The sequence below is a fragment of the Schistocerca americana genome, chromosome X (genome assembly GCF_021461395.2).
Source record: "Schistocerca americana isolate TAMUIC-IGC-003095 chromosome X, iqSchAmer2.1, whole genome shotgun sequence".
NCBI classification, from domain to species: domain Eukaryota; kingdom Metazoa; phylum Arthropoda; class Insecta; order Orthoptera; family Acrididae; genus Schistocerca; species Schistocerca americana.
In genome coordinates, this window is record NC_060130.1 from 428,443,801 (window position 1) to 428,464,651 (window position 20,851).

General features: G+C 41.0%; 1 protein-coding gene across 7 annotated transcripts in view; it reads left to right on the forward strand.

Moving 5' to 3' along the window:
* The window catches only part of LOC124555569 (Bardet-Biedl syndrome 2 protein homolog), a 180,522-nt gene that overhangs the window by 44,549 nt on the left and 115,122 nt on the right, over positions 1–20,851 (forward strand). For all 7 annotated transcript variants that reach the window (XR_006968563.1, XR_006968564.1, XM_047129529.1 and 4 more), the window contains 2 exons: positions 2,080–2,219; positions 10,346–10,570. Coding sequence is in view for 5 of the 7 variants with exons in the window: in XM_047129529.1 (XP_046985485.1) it covers positions 2,103–2,219; positions 10,346–10,570 (342 nt within the window). In the remaining 2 variants the exon portion in view is untranslated. The remainder of the gene's footprint in view (positions 1–2,079; positions 2,220–10,345; positions 10,571–20,851) is intronic.

The following is a 20,851-nucleotide window of genomic DNA, read 5'->3' on the forward strand; positions in this document are numbered from 1 at the left end:
TGTCCACTATACAGGAATTAAATGATGTCCATTTGTTGTCTAAGTGGGATGCTTGCTTATGATTCTAAGACTGAAAATTTCATCAGCGGGAAGTGCTGTGTTTACATATGGACACTGTGAGAAAACATGTTCTGGAAGGCTTTTTCATTACAGCAGCTCATGTCACTGCTAGCTTACCCTGGAAGCTGATCTTGTGGTAGGTCATGTGCTATGTGACCTGTGCATGACCAACATTTTTCACTTAAAGGATGAGCAGTGACCTAAAGATGTGGAAACACATTGATCTAAGGCTGTTGGTCGTAGGTGACAGCTTTTGCTGGGACTTGGTGAATGACACACACATTGGATGGTCGTGTAAGCAGAACTGCCATTCGTTGCACATGCTGCACTGTGAACACTGGGAAATGCCTGTTATGAAGGTAGTATTAAGAAGACATATACTCATCTGGAACCAGTGGAGATGTAAAGAAGACAGTACACTGCTGCACATCATGTACCTAGTTCCAGGTGGCAACACTGCTAGCTTTTGCTCCATGGTCCATCCTCTGCTAGTCCTGGGACCACATACACCTCAACTTTGCAGACATATTTTTGAACAGAATGAGGTTACCCATCATGGATGTATACTGAGAAACTGTGTATGTTGTAAGCTTCGTGTCCACCTTGACAGAAGCCACATTCAGTGCATTCACCCAGGTTTTGGCCATTTGAGTGTTACCCTGCATGCTGGTGTCAGACAGTGGGTACAATTCATTGTGGCCACGTCCAAGGACTTCTGTGTAGCGGATGTCATAAAACATGACTTCAGTCCTCTGTTCTGTCCATCCTCCAAAGGTGGAACTGAAGGCTTGATAAGACATTTAAATAGAAAATGTTAAAAGCTGTCGAATCCACTATGACATCATCAACCGTAATTCTTTTTTGGTTCTAACAGGATGACACCAGCCAACAAATGTAGCTCAGCTGAACTACTCCATGGGTGAAAGCTGCAAATATTGCCTCATCTCCTGACACTACTCCTTCCAGAACCCTGCATCCAGCTCTCACAGTGCTACTTGTAAGGTGTCACTGTCTGGGCTCATTCTTACAGAAGTAATGACAAATAGGCACCAATATGTGTGTGTGTGTGTGTGTGTGTGTGTGTGTGTGTGTGTGTGTGTGTGTGTGTGGGGGGGGGGGGGGGGGCACTTGCATTTGTTTGTTCGTTTTAAGCATGGGGGGGGGGGGGGATCTGGTACTGTGGCTGGATGAATTTGAATGTCTGCCGAAAGAAATGGGCTTCACGATCAATGGGCAGTGGCAATACCCGTGATGCCCTACTGTAACATCTTCTCAGCACGACTGCAGCTAAGCTCTGTTCGTGACAGGACTCTGCTCCATTGGAATTTGCCAAATTCGTCATATTGCCGTGTAGTACCACCATGGGACTTTGACTCAGTTAGCAGTGCTCAACTTCAGGTTTTAAACTCGGAAATATTTCTTTGGGATGTCTGTGCTACTGTGGCCTATGTCGTGTAGAATAATAAATCTGCACTTGTTAGTATGTATCACTCATTGCATCCTGTAAAAAATGCTGATAATCTAGAAGTTCAAGTGTCTGTTTGCTCTAATTTGCTCATGTTTCTTGCAGACTTTAAATTTTCACAGATTCAGGGCTCCAGTAATTTAAATTGTATTAATGTTTAATGGCCAATAAATACTATAATTGTAAAAGTTTTTGTTTGTTTATTGTAGTTGTCTGCAGTGATACTACTCATTACGCTAGTGATACAAAGATATACATATTATTCTTCTACACAATACGTGCTAGTGGTTTTTATTTTAATTTTTTTTTAATTTAATAGAAAAAAGTGCTCAAAAGAATTTTTTTTAGTTTCAATTACAAATTTGCTTTGAGATTTGGCTGACATTTTATAAATATGGCAGGTTAGTAAGACAATTGTTTTAGGGCTATTTATTATCTTTCTGAAAGTCATTGCTTCTAGTTTTAACATAAATTAACCAAAAGTTTATTTTCATTTTTTACATGCCTACTTCTTGTCACTTGTATATTTTAGAATTTTGTTTTTTTATTTTCAGGCAAAGATTAGAGATTAAGAATAATGGCCTTGCCAGTCTTTACCATTAACCTTAACCACAAGATTTTGCCTGGCCTTGTTACAATTGGAAAGTATGATGGCACACATGCATGTCTCACTGCTGCCACGACAGCTGACCAGGTAATGTATAGTCATTGTTAATTTCAATATACAGGTTTGTTATATTTATTTGTTAAGTAATTTCTTGTGAGTGAGTAATATTTAGCTTGTTTTGTAGCTCACTTATTGGATCGAAAGATAGCATTCAGGTTATATCTGTCGCTCATAGTCCACAGATATAGTACAAAGTTCTTAAATATTTAAGTGTAACTTACCATAAGTGTTCAATAAATTTTATTATCCTTCTTTGATGATTCATGTAAGAAAAGTGTAAAAACAATAGTAATTTTAAAAGGGATATTTCTTTCTTGTCCCTCTTACACAAAGATTTATTTTCTGTACGCCATTATTTCTTCTTCACAACTGTCCCAATTCTGTAAGTGAGATTTCTCCATCTTGGATAGTTTGTAATTCCATCTCTATATTTAATTTGAATTCCTAGTCTTCTATTTCTCTCTCTCTCATTTGAAGTATGTCACAGTGATTATTTGTTGTAGTGGATTTCATTATTGGGCTCACTTCCTTTTACAAGAATTTTCCAAACCTTTATTTAGATATCAGTGTAGGGTTACTGACATCAGTTTTCCTTAGTTTTCCAAAATTATGCTTTCTGAATTCTGGGGCAGTTCCTTTAACAAATTTGTAAGTTTTGCATTGCTTGATCATTCTCCTGTGAGCCAGTTCTCCATTTTTAATCAGATGCTTGTATTTACAGTGGCAAACCAGTAGCAAGAAAAATGACTGCAAATGCCAAATAAGTACATTATTTGGGCTACAGTTTCCATTTCCCACATTGTCAACCTTGGGAAGCTGCTCTCTTATAATATTATTAATGGGATGTTTGTAATACAATTTAAAAGAAGAAATCCTGGCTTCTCTTGCTGTATTGTAAATCATGTGTATTCCTTTCACTAAGTGTTTACCATTTTGAATGTCAATTTTAGATTTCTTTTCCCTCTCCTTTCTTTCACACTGCTCACAGTTGATCTGTTTATTCTCCTTCATGCAGCATCTGCTGATCACAGAAAAGAACAATAGAACTTTTTGGACCTTAGTTGTTGCATATACAGAATTTTATTTAAAAAAATGTTTAAGGTGTATCTGTTTCAAAAGTATATCCTATGCAAATGCAAGTCTCCTGGGCTGATTGGACTGCTTGCTGGTTCGGACTGCTTGCCCATTATCAAATAAGCCTGAGGAACAAAATACTGGAGATGTTACAGTATATAGCAATAAGGTTTACAAAATTGCATTACAATAGAAACTTAGGCTCTACAACAGTAGTACTGTTCAAAATAGATGACATACAATAAATGTAACTCTTGCATTACACCAGTCATACAACTGGAAAATTGACCATGAGATCCTACTAACATGGTCTCCAGATGTGCTTATCGCTAACTGTCAGAACGAAAACTACAGCATCAATGTGACCTAGGAGTCACTGGTGGCGACATGCATCCAAGGAGTGGGGCATTTTATTGTAACCCAAACATGATCTACAAAACTTTACATGAAAGGCATTGTTGACAGGTTGTTCATTGAAAACATGAATAAACATATAAATCACTAAGTGGAATGTACAAACATTAGATTCAGTGATGCCACACATGATGTATTTTAGAACATCAGGCATTAAAACTGCATAACAGGATTTGTAAATAATAGATAGTAAGATTATTAAAATTAATACAGTTCATTCTTGCCAAGTTGTTGCAGGTACAGGACTAAACTTTATAAAATGTAAATCAGTAATTCTATATAAAGATAATTTGTAGTTTAACATTGTTAGCAAAATTCTCGAAAAGTTTTTGTCTGATTTGCTTCAAATTTTTATGTGATACTCTACTAAACATTCAGACAGATATAGGCCACATATCTTTTTAATACATAAATATGTGTGTAGTACACAAAAGGAGAAACATAGTTAGTAACGATGTTAAGAAGTTCTTGGCTGAGTTATTTCCTATTTTTGCATGAAACTCTAACAACCTTTCAGACAAATATAAGCTACAATTTTTTTTAAAAGTTTTGTAAACAAATATGTATATGTAATATGTATAAGGGAAACATTGTTTGCAAGAATCTCGAAAGTTCTTGACCAGTTTATTTTAAATTTGTACCCAATGCTCAAATAAACACTTGGATAGACATTGGCTATATATTTTTTAAAAATATATCTAATGTATAAATACATATTTAATATATAAAAGGAAAATGTTGATATCAGAAATCTCAAAAAATTATTGCATGTTTTACTTCAAACTGTTAGAGATAGATATGGTCTCTCTACTTTTTAAACAACAATGTACAGATTTTCTGTTAAAACCAATTGCTACAAATAAAATGTGGCACTGTGAAAAAAGTGTACAGTTTTGTTTTCTTTCTTGCAGTCAGTTTTAACTTAGATGTCAGGGCATTTAAACCATTAGACAACTTGTTTCTTCCATATATTTACATAAAACACTGTGCTGTTTTGTTTCCTGTGTCACAGTAAGTTTCAAGAGGAAAGAGGAATGTTGTATTTATGGCTTATCAACTGATGACTAGAATACTACAGTGGAGTCTGAATCATTCAAAACTTTGCAAGTCTATCAGTTCACAGCTTAAAATTATGAGAAATATTGTCATTGCAGCTACTATCCTCACAGATCCAGCAACTGGGATGTCTCCCAACTGATTTACCCATTTATTTTAAGTGACTTCATTTATTAGTCGATGTTTTAATTTGCAATAACAATAAGAAGAAGGGGGAGAAAATGTACAGAGAGGGGGAGGGGGGAGATAAACAAAGGGAGAGGTGAGGACGAGATGGAGAGAGATGGGGGGGGGGGGAGGAGGAAATGGACAGTGTGAGAGGGGAGGAATAGGTGATGGGTAAAGAGAGATGGGAGGAAGATGAGGTGGGCAATAGAGAGGGGGAGGAGGAGATGGAAAGAGAGAGGGTGGAGAAGTAGATTAGGATGTATACACAATTTCCATACACATGTAGCAGTTATGAAGTTCGCTAGTATAAGTACATCAAGTACCAATGATGCCACATATGGTGTATTCTGAAATCATTGGGTAGCAACACCATGTCAAAAGCTTTGGGTACTTTATTACAAGCAATTTACAAAACATTGGTAAGATGCCATCATGACAAAAATTAGCAGTTTAAATAAAACCTTATGAAATATAACTAGGATCTGCATGTAAAAAAAATAATATGATGTCACATGCAGTGTATTCCAAGACCATTGTAACAGGACCTAAGATAAAGCTTTGGAAGTTAAAGTGAAAAAACAAGTTGTATCACAGTAGGGATTAGTGTGAGGCATCTGTGGTGTGGGCAGGATGCCTCATGTCGTATACACTCATATACAAAAGGTCTTAAAGTAGATAAGAAATGCCTGTTGTAAACATTGTCTGCATAAAAAGGACCCTATCTCTTACAGCTGTGTTCAATTTCTGTTAAGTACTCCATGCCATGTTCTAACTTTTGCCCATCACAGGGTCTTAATCAAGGAAAAATACTTCCTTTTAAAGACGTGTTAGCCTATTTAGCACGCGGGTGGTACATGAGTCAGTGGGCCATAACTATGGTACCTTAAGCCTTATGATAAAAGATGCCCATTTGATAAAGCATCCCAAAATTACACAAGCTGATGGGCCATGGTTAAGCTATGTTACCTCAAATGCTAAAATGCTCATTTGATCACAAGAAGTTGTTCACAAGAAAAGCATCATACCTCACACAGCTGTTTGACAGCCTTTGTGAAGTACTTCATGCCGTATAGTTATTCGTGCCTGTCGTGGAGTCCTGATAGGGAAAGGATAACACCCGTTTAAAGATCTGCTAATATCTAAACCATGCTGGTATTGCACTCGTCGGTGGACCATAACTAACCATGTGACCGCCCCCGGTAGCTGAGTGGTCAGCGTGACTGAATGTCAATCATAAGGGCCCAGGTTTGATTCCCAGCTGGGTCGGAGATTTTCTCCGCTCAGGGACTGGGTGTTGTGTTGTCCTACTCGTCATCATTTCATCCCCATCGACATGCAAGTTGCCTAAGTGGCATCAAATCGAAAGACTTGCAACCGGCGAACGGTCTACCCGACGGGAGGCCCTAGTCACTCACACACACACACACACACACACACACACACACACACACACACACACACACAAACTAAGCATGTTACGATCACAATCAGTGCACATTACTGACAGAGATACGTAATGTCGAGGAAGTGGTAGGTCATGTAGATACAAATGTGTCCACCTATTATTCAAGGAATTATGTTTTGAATAACCATTTGTTATAAATGTCTAATCACTGTCTTTGTTAGCTGGTAAATATAATGTAAACCTTGCAAATTGTCTAGATTGGTTAACATGTGGGATGGGGATGAGAAAGGGTAGTATGAGATCAAGAGAGATGAGGTTGTGGGGTGGGGGGGTTTGGTAGAGGGGTCAGGTATGATAGGGGGGCTTAGTGGTAATATGATTTGCCCTGAATTCTTGGATGTGACATTATCATATGAGATTGATGATCTTTTTTGCCAGATGCATAACATGACACAGGTATATAGGTAGCTCATCTAGGTTGTGCCAAAGTAATCTATACATCCACTTTTCATGGCATGATGGGATTGTAGATGGTAAGGCATGGAAAATTGAGGGAGGTGTCCATTATTTTAGTCTGAACTCTGTGAAAGAATAATAATGTCTTACAATATTTTGGGTTCCAAGCTAGACACAATCATTCCATCTCAAATATGAGCGTTCACCCTAAGCTCTAATAAGCTATCCACATCTACTGCACCTGATGTCATACAGAGGTGTACAGTAACTCGAATGGGAGTGAATAACACTGAGTATCAACTGCAGGGACTGACCTAAAATATGCCCAAGGAATAAAGTGTATGAGAAAAAGGGGGAGGGAGACAGAAGGGCCTGGGGGAGGTTTAGGTGGAGTAATGCAGTAGTTGGGAAAACTGGGAAGATGAATGGGAAGTTCATATTGGTAATAGGGATATTTAAGCAGTTCTGGTACACATTGCCACTAGTGCAGGGCTTCACAACATACGTGCTCGCGGAGCAAGCTGTGAGCAGCAAGGCGCGAGCACGCTACCCCCACTACCGGACCAGAGGGGAGAGTGGGGAGAGTCACGTGGGGCACACAACAGCTGCCGCCAATCAATGTAAATCCGCGGCCACCTGCGGGGACATCACTCACGAATTAATACTGCGACAAATGAAACAAATAAAGGAAAATGTACACGTGGCACATAATTTTATTAGCTTAGTGTATGCCTCGACATTCGTATTAATTTGTGAACTGTTACAGAATAAAAGGTGTCACTGAAGTGTGGGGTTCTCGGTTATCTTGTACTTTTTGCCCTTTACAATTGCGTCTATGTTCGGAGTAATTGTTCTTGTGCATTGTAGGCGCAGCGTGCCGTTTAAATTTCGATCAGACAATGCGTTTCTCAGGCGCGTCTTGTTACATTTCATTGCAGAGAACAGTTATTCACAAACATACGTGGAACCGATCATTGATATTATTGTAGCCGCCAGTTTGTGCAAATGAGGAAATCTATCCTGAGGGAAGTGTCTGTAGAATTCCAAAATGTTTTTCTTGTTCTGAAATTTGTCTCTGTATTCTCTGTCACACTGCAGGTCAATAATTTCTAGTTGCAGCTCAGGACGAATCTCTTCAATATTCGCTGAATATGGAGAGGAGAACAGATCAAAATCACTGTCTAGTGCTGTCAGATCTTGAAAGTGTTGATCAAATTCTTCCTTAAGGGCAACTAAACTATGTGAATAACGTTCACAGTCTTTGTGAACATCTTGCATGGATGATAATTTAGGAAAATGAGCTAGATTTCCTGTTTCCAGCTGACTCACCCAAAGCGTCAATTTCATTTTAAAAGCTCGTATTCGATCTATGAAATGAGTAATTAGCAGATCTTTACCTTGTAGTGAAATGTTCAAAGCATTCAGATGGCTAATTAAATCTGCTAAGAACGCGAGATCACATTTCCATGAAGGCTCTTTCAATTCAGGAACACGCATATTATTTATTTCCATGAACATATTTATCTCATCTAATAGGCAAAAAAATCGATTTAATAATTCGCCACGACTAAGCCAGCGGACCTCGCTGTAATAAGGCAGGCTACCATACTGGCTTTCTACATACTCAAGAAAGCTTTTAAATTGCCTGTGTTTTAGCCCATGCTTCCTTATATAATTAGTTGTACGAAAAACAACACTCATCACATTTTTTACAGTGATACTCTTTGCACATAAGTTTTCCTGGTGGATCAGCCAGTGAACGCCCCTTGTTTCATTCGGCACGGTCAGTTTTTGCATTTTCTCCTTCAACAGCGCGACGAAACCTGATTTTTTCCCTGTCATCGCTGGTGCACCGTCTGTAGACACTGAAACCAAAGAATTCCACAACAATCCTATATTTTCAACACTTTCTTCAACACTACTTAAAATATCACCTCCGGTTGTGGTGTTCTTCATGGCTACTACATCGAGGAGCTCCTCCCTCACCTGAAGATCTCTATTAACACCTCTAATAAATATGGTAAGCTATGCTGTTCCTGTGATATCAACACTTTCGTCCAGAGAGAGAGAATACGCCATAAAATCTTTAAGGGTATTTGCAAGCTGGCTCTGGACGTCGTCTGCCATGTCCTGTATGCGACGCATAATGGTCATGTTAGATAGTGACACAATCCGAAACTGTTCAACTTGAGATGGACACAAATGTTCCGCGGCAACTACCAAACATTCTTTTATTAAATCGCCGTCAGTGATGGGGAGCAGGGATTTTGCTAAAAGCAAAGCAATTTTGTAACTCTCTCTGAGAGCTGCAAATTAAATTTCCTAAAAGAATTCAGCGTTTTGTGACATACTAAACATTTTGCAACACCATCTTTTTCTGTAAACATATACAATTCCTCCCAATGGGGGTTGAACTGCGAAAGCATGGTTGGGGTTACACAACGGCGACTTGACATGATTCTTAACCAGCGAAGTGACTGTTAGAGCTGATCGTAGTACTTTAAACGTTACGCAGTCGGCGCGAATTCAATAGGCACGCTGCGGCCCTATCCGAATGTGTGCGCGCATTTCCCCTCCTTCCCCTCTCTCCCTACTCCACGACCTTGCACCCGCTCGCGAGCACGTGCCTGAGCAGACACGAGTACTCGCGCTCAAAACTGGCCAGTTGTTAAGCCCTGCACTAGTGACTCCTTGGTCACGTGGATGCTGTAAGCACCTCTTAGAGCTAGATTTCACTCTGACAATTAGGAATGACCACATTTGGAGGCCACTCACACTTACTGATTTTGTGGTTAATTTTGCACTTGAATGACTGGTGTAACACAATACTTACGTTTATGGCATGTCTCTATTTTGAACAGTATTAATGGCATTGGACTCGAACAACAAGGTGGATGCTGAAGTGAACTGATAGAGATAGCAAAGACTGACACTGTAGCTTCTTTTTGAGTGTATGTACCACAGTAGGACATTTCAGTATATGTGACACATTGTGCACAATATACTGTCCAAACTCATCTGCAGGGGATTTCCTAGATGGGAACTGGCTACACTCCTGCCCACAATAGATATGAAGGTAGACAAATTGGCACACTGGATGTCAACAGTCCATGATTTTGGCTGAGTCACTGAATGTGTTTGCACAGTGGTTGAAGCACAGCACTGTCTGTATGGCCTTTTTTTTGGGGGGGGGGGGGGGGGAAGGGGGGGGGGGGTCAGACAAGCCCCCTCTTTAGAGAGGACTGGAAGATGTTGGGATGGTTCCTTAATCAAAGCTTGTGCTCTCTCTCTAACGACCTCATCAGTGAGACATTAAACTAGGACCTTCCTTCCTTCCTTCAGATGAGTCATTTTTCTTATTGATTTGGACAACTTTACTGGGTTCCAGTAAATTGGGGAATATTTAGGTGACAACAGGGTTATAAATGTTAAAGAGTGTGATACTGAATCAAAAGCAGATAAAAATATATGAGATACCAGTAATTAAAATATCGGATAATTTCACGTTATCTGAAGCTGTCCTGTTGAAATTTACCAGAATACATGAATGTTAGATGTATTGTAATGCCATTAATTACAGGTGCTTATACACAGTCCACATCGAAGAGTTGGATATGAAACTGGACGCATGGTCTCACATGAGAGAAGTAAGGAATTGGTACTTCTTAACATCAACCAGCCAGTAACAGCCATATGTGCAGGACGCCTGGATCCGAGCAAGGACTGTGATATATTACTTGTTGGAACCGCTACTAATCTTCTAGCATATGATGTGGAGAGAAATATGGATCTTTTCTATAAAGAGGTTTGTAAAACAAATCTTTCTGTTCCATCTGAAACTGTAGTCCCAGGGAATCTTATAAATAATGTTTTAATAACATAAATAACTGGTTCCAGTTTTGATTTGATTAATAATGATAATATTAAAAATGATAAATAAATTCTTTCTAGAGTTTTTCAGTGCAGAGGAACCCATATGCTTTGGTCCTGACCCATAGTTTCTTAATTTTATGTCAGATTTAATCATAATTTTAAATTAATATCTTGGTCTTATTATTTTAACTTGGCACTTGGATGATAAGTGCAGAGAACAAGTAAATGTTCAAATGATGTACCACAGTGAAATTCAAGTATACTGAGAACATAAGCAAATGCAGTCTCAAGTTTTTAATTTGGGAAATGAGACTAAGAATATATAATTACATAACACATGAAAACTATGTGCAGAATAATTAATATACAGTATGCGACATACCACTTTAAATTGTAATAAAGATGTCATTAGGTAGAATGATGTAATGAACCTCGACACCAAAGTCCAGCAATAAGAATTGAAAGACAGGGCAGTTGTGAAGAGAGTGCACAGGGAACCCTGCAAGACTGTTATCCCCTCTTTTTAGTTTTATTGCACCACAGTTAGTGCAGTTCATTTCAGTGTATTTCATCTGCCTGTAAGTTAGGCATTATGCATTCAACACAAAACACTGCTTCAGCTGCCAACAACTTGGGCACACTAGCATTCATTTCAATCACAAGGTGATATATGGCAGGTGCTATTCAGCTACACACAAATGTACTCAATGTTGTTCTCAGATCATATTTGTCAACTACAGCCTAAACCAGTCGGTTTGGGGTAGAGAATATCTGGTCTTTGTCAGAGAGAAAAACGTTGAGTAAGGCCATTCAGCTGCCCATCTTACTGCCTTGTAAAGTCATTTTGCTTATCAGTAACATGATCCATTCCAAAGAGCTTTATTTGCTCCACAATTGTGACTAGTACTGCAGAAAAAGCTGTACCACCACCACTATTTTTCAGCAGTATGGAGTTAAATAGCAGCGTTGCCGCAGCTGTTGAGAAAGGGCCATGAAAGTCAGAAAGAACAGAGCTGACCAAAACACCATTACATCAGATGCAGCAATGCCACCAGCTGTTTCTACATTGAGAGCTAGGGGCCAGCGTCCACAATAGCGACACAGCAGGACCGTGGCAGTTGCAGGGCAGTTGCTCTGCTTTCTGGCTACTATCTTGTTGTGGTGTACATGGTTGGAAGTGGCACAACAAATAGGCCCCAAACCTATAATTTTTCTATTCTATTCTGTATGTATACACATCATTTTTAGCCAATGGCATCTCAGCCTGGCAGCACTATCTACAAGAGAAGAACTACATCAGGCAGCAGGGTGACATGGTTCTGCAAGCAGCCACTATGAGACATTGGCTCCAACTTGACAAGCCTAGTGCTGGTTCTAAGTCCACTCCCATGGACTTGGCACCTTCTTGTGGTTGGACTACCTCCAGGCTGACTTCAGCTGCAGCTAGCCTTCTGACCTGACAGTTTTTTGTTACTGAGGCAGTGCAGCCATTCCACTGCCTGCAACTGTGCAGGCAAATGGTGCTGTAAGCCTCCACTCAAGAGGGCGGACACCATGACTGGAGGCTGTCTTCCGCTACAAGAATTGTGGCAGGTTCCTTCATCTGCTGATGCATCTTGGCCTGAATTCAAGTCATGCCAAGGACAGTGCACATGCTGCTACAGACTTGGCATGTCAGCATTCCAGTCCAGCTGTCAGTAGGCTACTGGCTGCCTGTTGCATCGGCCATACCACCCTAGCTGATGTTAGCACATGCTGAGGGAATGTTGCCTCTAGAACAAAACTATGTGTGCTGTAGCTTATTTTCTTATAAAATGTGTGACTGTTGATGATTTTTCTTGAGGTATCACTACCAACATCCTGGGTAACAACCCCCCATCTCAACCCTGCCACTGTAGAGGCCACCCACCCCAGACCTCTACATTTTGGTGTCAGTACCTCTTGTAGAGGTATATCAGCAGCTGGGCTCAGTACCATGTGTCAGCCACAGCAGGTATCGAGAGCTACGGGGGGGGGGGGGGGGGGGGGGTAGTTGATGAGCTGTTTTGTTTTTCTTCTCCTACTTTCATGTGCAGGGGAGACGAGTTAAAGGCAAGACTGTCATTTTAACTTGAAAGTAACATTTGCGAAGCTTCAGGAACCGGCTGATTTGCCACAGTTCCACATCGGTGCATGCGAGCACGATTTATAACTAGTAAGGTGCTCACAGTGCAACCTGTTATGGCACAATGCACCATGTGCCGAGTTGGTATCACTGGAATGTTTCACATCTCACCATTATGACCCTATTGTTAGGTAGTGTACTGAGTTGAAGTGGCTGTTGATTAGACGTATGGTGCAAGTAGTATTATGTAATTGTATTTATTGTCCTGGTGTTATTGTTTTATTGTACTTGGTTGTGTGTTGTAGATAAAGGTCTCACAGAATTAGGGATGCAAGATGTTTCTGGACAGGAGGCAATTCAGTTATTAATAAATCAGGTAGTGCTATTATTGGCAGATAAGGCAGAGATGCCTGTACAGATGGTTTCCGTGGAGGAGGGTAGGGTATTATCCAGTTTGTCTACTTGATTGGTGAATCCAGCTGCTAGAAATTTTATTACTCCCTTTTTGGGCAAACCAACTGAGGCTCTATTGTCCTTGGTGGATGATCTGGAAGCAGTATTAAAGATTGGGTTTTGGTCCGATGATCAGCTATTGCAAATTGCACTGACAGTGCAGGCAAAAGTGTTTGTGAGAGATAATGGAGAGTTAAGGCATGCACTAAAATTTCAGCGATTAGGTCAAGGGCTCCAGCAATGCTGTAAGGAACAGAACAGTGGGAGGTTTTTCTGGGAGTGTTTCAGTGAAATGTCACAGAAACAGAATGAGTCGATTGACTGTTTCAGTGACAGGGTAAGGAGAGTGAATTGACCTACCTATGAATTAACAGAAAATGGTGAAGCAAATAAGCAGATTGTAGGGCACTAGACGCTTTGCTGAGGGGCCTGCCAACTGGTATGTCTAGGAGGGTTCAGACAGGTACCCCAAAAGACCTGAACACTACCATTACGATAGCTACGGAGCAGGAGGTAATAGATACAACAGCAGGGGTGCACAATAGGTAAGGTATTTTATGTACTGAAATAAGGTGTTATAGGTGTGGTTGTGCAGGGCATGTTCAGAGGCAGTGCCAACAGCCACAATGTGAGAAATGTGATGTGGTTCGGCACCAGCAGCAGCAAGGGCCAGAATTGACACAGTGGAATATTCAGGCATAAACCACAAACTGGAACCAAAAGTCAGATGGGCAGCATTCCCATTAAATTTCAGTGCTGCAGAAATGTATGCAGAGGCAAAGTGTGGTACATTAGGAATTGTAAGGGGTAAGAAACAAATTTTTGTTGGGCACTGGAGCACACCTGTCAGTGGCAAGCCAGGGCCTTTTAGGTAGGGAATCTAATTATTGTGCTATAATGTTTTTAGAGTAGGAGATAGTGATGTGAAGTCACTAGGTTTAGCAGTATTAAGTTTCCAGGTTGGGGTGGAATGAGTTGAGGAGTGTGTGAAAGTGGTGTCACGTGTAAGTTGAAGGTTGCTGCACAGCCCTGGGCTAGATTTTCAGTTCAAGCTTGGCACCACAATTGACCTTTGGGAATGTACAGTGGAACTCAAGGGGACAATGTTCCAACTGGGGGAAGCTGTCACCAATGAAATTCTGTCACTAGGTGCATCTACCTTATGGGGAAAACCGGCTAAACTGCAGACAAGATAACTAAAGCTTAATAATATGATATATTGCTGGAAGGCAGTGGGAAACTCCTTTGGGATGAGAATTGTCTGTTAACATATTGTGTGTGATATAGCCACTATAAGAGAATGATATATTTGGTGCATCATGATGATTTATATGGAGCAGAATTGTATGCATAAGGAGATGGATGGGAAGAATGTGGCACTTGTCAGTTTAAATAACTTTGGCAGCACTGAGATGAAGCTAACCAAAGGATTGTTGGAAGCAAGTTTATAAGTACTGGATGAAGACGATTTGGGCATGTCATGTGTGGGCTATAATCGTAAGCAAGCTGCCATTACAACTGCATTACATGTAAATGTAGAGTATTTGAAGGGAACAGAGTAAAAATGAAATAATTGATACTGGAATCTGAAGATCTATTTAATCCTCAGAGCTAATTACTAGCGACTCTCACAACACAACATAGAACTTCATTGGGGAGCAAATAACCTGTATATTGGAAACAGTATTGCATACCTTTTCGTTTACAGCTGGTTATGGAGGATATCATTGTCAAACAACTGAGCGTGGGGAGCAGCAGTACCAATAAAATCGGCAGATACAACAAAAAAGTATGGACTTTGTTGTGACTATCAGATCCGAATGGTAAAACAATAATACATTCATACCTGGTACCCAGCATTACAGAAGCCCTTGACAACTTAACGCACTGCCTGTACTTCTCTATGACATAATCGAAGAGTGGGTGTCATCAGTTCAAGGTGATTCCAGAGGACTGGCCAAACACTGCATTTTTGGTCCCGTGGGCTCATTACCAGTATTGGTGATTGCTGTTTGGGTTGAAAAATGCACCAGCCGTGTTTCAGTGGTTGTTGGACAGAGTACTGTGGGGTTTGAAACCTCAGCAATGTATGATGTACCTCTATGATATAACTGTATTTTCAAGGGATGTGAAGGAACATACGCTGTTGTTGAGGGAAGTTTTCAAGTGATTATATGCCATGTGTCTTACATTAAGTTTGGAAAAATGTGATTTTGTCCAGGAATAAGCGAGTTTTTTGGTATGTGTGATTAGTCAGGAAGGGGTAAAAAAACAGACCTGAAATCAATACAGGTGGTGTAGAATTTTCCGTTTCCTCTAACAAGTAAGGAGCTACAATCATACTTGGGGTTGGTCAATTACTAAAGAAAATTCATGAAGGGTTTTTTGGACATTGCATAGCCCCTTACACATTACTGAAAAGGGTGTACAATTTCAGTGGGCAACAGTGTGTCAAGTAACATTTGAGAAGCTAAAAAGTCTTTGGTGTTGAGTCTAGTGTTGGTCTTTCTGGATTGTGAGGAGGAGTTTGTTCTATCATGTGATGCTTCCAGCAAGGCACTGAGTGTGCCTTGAGTCAGGTAATATGTGGTGAGGAACATCCTGTTGCTCATGTCTTGTGGCAATTGAGCAAAGCATAGAAGAATTACTCGACAACAGAGAAGGAGATGTTGAGCCTGATATATGGGAGCTACATATTTTAAATGTTATCTGTATGGTAAAACATTCAAGATAGTAAACAATCATGCAATGTTAAAGAGGTTGTTAGGGTTGAGCGATCCATCAAGCAGACTCATGAGGTGGGCATTGAAACTGAGTGAGTTTAACTTTGAGGTAGTCAGTAAACTAGACAGGAAGCATGGAAATGTGGTTGGATTGAGCAGGAAGGTTACAGTAGTATGGGCACTGGGTCACAGCTTTGTGAAGTGACAAACAGCACACACCGGTGATGCGGCAACAGTACATTGTGCACGACTGATTTTTATGTAGGTCAATGACACTGGGGCACTGCATAGTAGTGCTTGGTAAACTAAGGGAATGAGTGGTGGAGGAAGCATACGATCACATACTATCTGTGCTTGGGGTTGTACATCGATGTGTCAAAGGGTGATGGAATGTTCCTGATGGAGGACAATGAAAAGGAACATAGACCAGTATGTAAAGAACCTGTGTGCCATGTTCACAGCAAGCAGATCTGAGCCATTGGCAAGTACCACTACACACTACAGATGTTACTGGGGACAGTTGAACCTTTTGGTATGACAGGAATTAATATCTTAGGATCTTTTAACCAGATGCCAGTGGGAAACTGCTATGTTCTGACTATTAAATAGTATTTCTCACAATATATGTTAAGAGTATCACCCCAGCCAACAAGCAACTCCAGTGGCCTAGGCCATGGAGAATAACTGGGTGCTGAAATTTAGTGATCCTGAAATGGTAATCATGGACCAAGGTACCTAATCTTATGTCAAGCTTAATGAAGCAGTTATATCACTTATCACAGTGCGAAAACAAAAGACTAGTTCACTGCACGTGCAAGTTAATGATAGAACAGAGCACTCACATCGTACTATAGGTAAGATGCTGAGTTACTATGTCAACAGCCACTGTAATGATTGGAGTGTTTACCTAGCATCTGTCATCACGGCATATAATTCCAAAGTGCACACAGGCACTGGGTTTTCTCTGTGTGGGTATTATATGGGAGGAAGATGCCTTTATCATTTGATATAAGCAGACCACAGATCAAGAGGAATGGGGAGTCGGTTCAGAATTTGACAAAGACATTAAGGGTAGGATGGAGACAAGTCCAGATGGTAAATTCCAAAGCCCTGGAACATCAGGAAGAAGTAGGGAAACACATAAGAATGTTACCAGAGTATTGGTATGTCTGTGATTGTTGCTATCAGGTACATACACGCCAAAGGGTGAGACCAAGAAGTTTATTACACAGTACAAGGGACATATGAAGTGATCAGAGTGACATCACCAGATATCTAGTGCTGTCACTATTGTATGATGCTACAGAGTAAAATAGCAGTGCTGTCATGGCTGTTGGAAAAGGCTGTGGAAGCCAGCAAGCTCAGTGTTGAACGAAACACTGTTACATCAAATGCAGCAATACCACCAGCCTGTTTCCACATTCCGATCTAGGGGCCAGTGCCTGCAATACTGTCAACACAGCAGAAAGGCGGCGTGATCACGGCAACGGCAGGCCAGTTGCTGTCCTTCCGGCTGCCACCTTGTTTTGGTGTGTGTGTTTGGAATGGTGGTGCGGCATGACAAATAGGCACTGAACTGATATAAATACCCATCATTTTCAGCCAGAGGCGTCTGGATGCACCATTCATTAGGGGAGGACTGTGCTGGGTGACGTGGCAATATTATTTAGCAATCAGCCTCTACAAGACTTGTGATTGCGACACCAGTGAGCCTAGTGCTGGTTCTGAGTCCACTTACATGGACTTGGCATCTTCCAGCTAATGGGCTGCCTCCAACCAACCGTCTGCCCTTGAGGGCAGTCGTTCATGAATGGGGCAGTTCCACTGCCTGCACTTGTTCAGGCTAACTGGCAGAGTGTACAGCTCTGTGCTCAAGGGAAGACATCATTGCTAGGGACTGTCTTACTCTATAAGAATTATGACCACCCTGCCCAGAGTTGCAGAGTCGTGCCAAAACGGTGCCCGTGGTGCCGCTGATGTCGCGCATCTCCATCCGGCCCAGTTTTCCATCAGGCTGCTGGCCACCTGTTGCATTAGCACTGCTGTGCTGGCTGCTGTAAGCACACGCTCAGGGGCATTGTCACTATGGAATGACACTGGGAGCACTGCAGCTTGTTTCTAATAAAATGTGTGGCTGTAGATGATGGATGATGTCTTGAGCCACCGGACTACAACTCATTGCCTCAACTCAAGCCTGTCGATGAAGGGACCATCCACCCCAAGCCTATACATGACTAAACCCATAAATATGATTGCAATAAATCAAATTTTGGAAGTACAATGTAATATAAGCAAGACAGAAGCATCTTCCCAGCAGGGTCACCACTCCTCAATTAGGATTCACCTGCTAGAGGAAGCAATATTGAAAGCTGGGTGCACAGTAAGGCATATTGGACACTCTGTAATCAAGACACCGTGTTTGAACGTCTTCTTACTATCCAATAATGGTTAGGTTATACACTATGTGATCAAAAGTATCCGACATCCCCAAAAATGTATGTTTTTCATATTAGGTGCACTGTGCTGCCACCTACTGTCACGTACTCCATCCATATCAGTGACCTCAGTAGTCATTAGACACTGTGAGAGAGCAGAATGGGGTGCTCCGCGGACCTCATGGACTTTGAATGTGATCAGGTTATTGGGTGTCACTTGTGTCATATGTCTGTATGCGAGATTTACATACTCATAAGCATCCCTGGGTCCACTGTTTCCGATGTGATAGTGAACTGGAAATGTGAAGGGACACATCAGCACAAAAGCGTACAGGCCGACCTCATCTGTTGACTGACAGAGATGGTTGACAGTTGAAGAAGGTCATAATGTGTAATAGGCAGACATCTATCCAGACCATCACACAGGAATTCCAAACTGCATCAGAATCCACTTCAAGTACTATGACAGTTAGGTGGGAGGTGAGAAAACTTGGATTTCATGGTCGAGCATCACACATCACGCTGGTAAATGCCAAGCGACGCCTCGCATTGTGTGGAGTGACAAATCACGTTACACAGTGTGGCAATCCGATGGCAGGGTTTGAGTATGGCGAATGTCCGTCGAATGTGATCTACCAGCATGTGTAGTGCCAACAGTAAAATTCGGAGGCGGTCGTGTTATGGTGTGGTGGTGTTTTTCATGGAGAGGGCTTGCACCCCTTGTTGTTTTACGTTGCACTATCACAGCACAGGCCTACATTGATGTTTCAAGCACCTCTTTGCTTCCCACTGTTAAAGAGCAATTCGAGGATGGCGATTGCATCTTTCAACACAATCTAGCACCTGTTCATAGTGCACGGCCTGTTGTGGAATGGTTACATGACAATAACATCCCTGTAATGGACTGGGCTGCACAGAGTCCTGACCTGAATCCTATGTAACACCTTCGGGATGTTTTGGAACACAAACTTCATGCCAGGCCTCACTGTCCGACATCAATACCTCTCCTCAGTGCAACACTCCATGAAGAATGGGCTGCCATTCCCCAAGAAACCTTCCAGCACCTGATTGAACATATGCCTGTGAGAGTGGGAGCTCTCATCAAGGCTAAGGGTGGGCCAACACCATATTGAAATCCAGCATTACCGATGGAGGGCACCACAAACTTGCAAGTCATTTTGAGCCAGGTGTCCGGATGCTTTTGATCACATAGTGTATTAAGAATAATATACTCTGAAGTAGCCGTCACACAGTTTTCAGACAAAATGTGAAAGCATCCTGTCTGCTGGTGGAATCACAAGTATGACTCCACAATCAAGGACAAATAGGTAGTTGTGCCTAGCTTCAAATGCTGTCCAGCTGCAGAAAACCTGTCAGCCTTTTATGACATACACACTCTGTTCACATTAATGTGACCGCCTGTCAGAAGCCTGATGCAGTGTTTCATAACCGTTTTCTCCTGAGTTGTCACACTCTAAACAGCTTCCTTTATGAGCAAACCAATTGTGAATTTATGTGATGTTGCTCGCACCTTAGATAACTGGACTATGATGTAGACTACAGAGAATTATATTGAATAATAAACGGAAAGAGGTCCTGCGATATCCAATTAAAAGGCAGATAGAAAATAACCTTATCAAATGCAGTAAAGCTGCATTTAGAGCATTATGAGAATGGTAGCAGATTCTTCATACTAAGTAGTCATCAAAGATTTAGGTGCATTTAGAGCATTATGAGAATGGTAGCAGATTCTTCATACTAAATAGTCATCAAAGATATTTGAAACTAAGTCCAGTTTGACCACAATACACAAAATATTTGCCAGCTCAAAATAGTTCAGGGTTTACGTGATGATTCCCAAATTAACCTGAGGGATACAAAAACTCACACTCTGTCTATTCTCAGTTTTGTAATGCAGGTGGAAAAAGTTAAGTGTCCTACACTGGAGTACATTTAAACCTCTCAACATATAAGTCATTCCAGAAGTTAAAATATGGTAGTGGCCATTTCCTGCCTGGGATTCATCACCTACACGTTGAAATGCCACACAATGCCATAGGCAGGTGTGCCTTCATCAAGAATTCCCCACAAAAATTACCAGAATCGCTCCCTTTAGCTTTTCACTAGAAAGTGTCGCATCACCATTTGACTTCAGCAGTGTTCCACCACTGTTCAACTCTCATTTGCTTAAGGCCATCCCCACCAATAATACATTGTTCGTAAGTTCTAGAGACATGATTTGACTCAACTTGACCACTTAAACCAATATATTAAAAGAATTGTTAAATATTTAAATAAATAAATCACAGTAATTGCAAATAAGGGTTTGTTCATTAGTAAATGAGCCAGCATTCTTACACAAGTGTGCCCACATTAAATGACAACTGGTTGTTGCAGAATATTGTTTAAACAATTATTTAAGCATGCTTGACAGAAACGTTTTTTAGCACTCTTCAATGGTGGTGTCAGTTAACACACACGATTGACCATTTTGTATT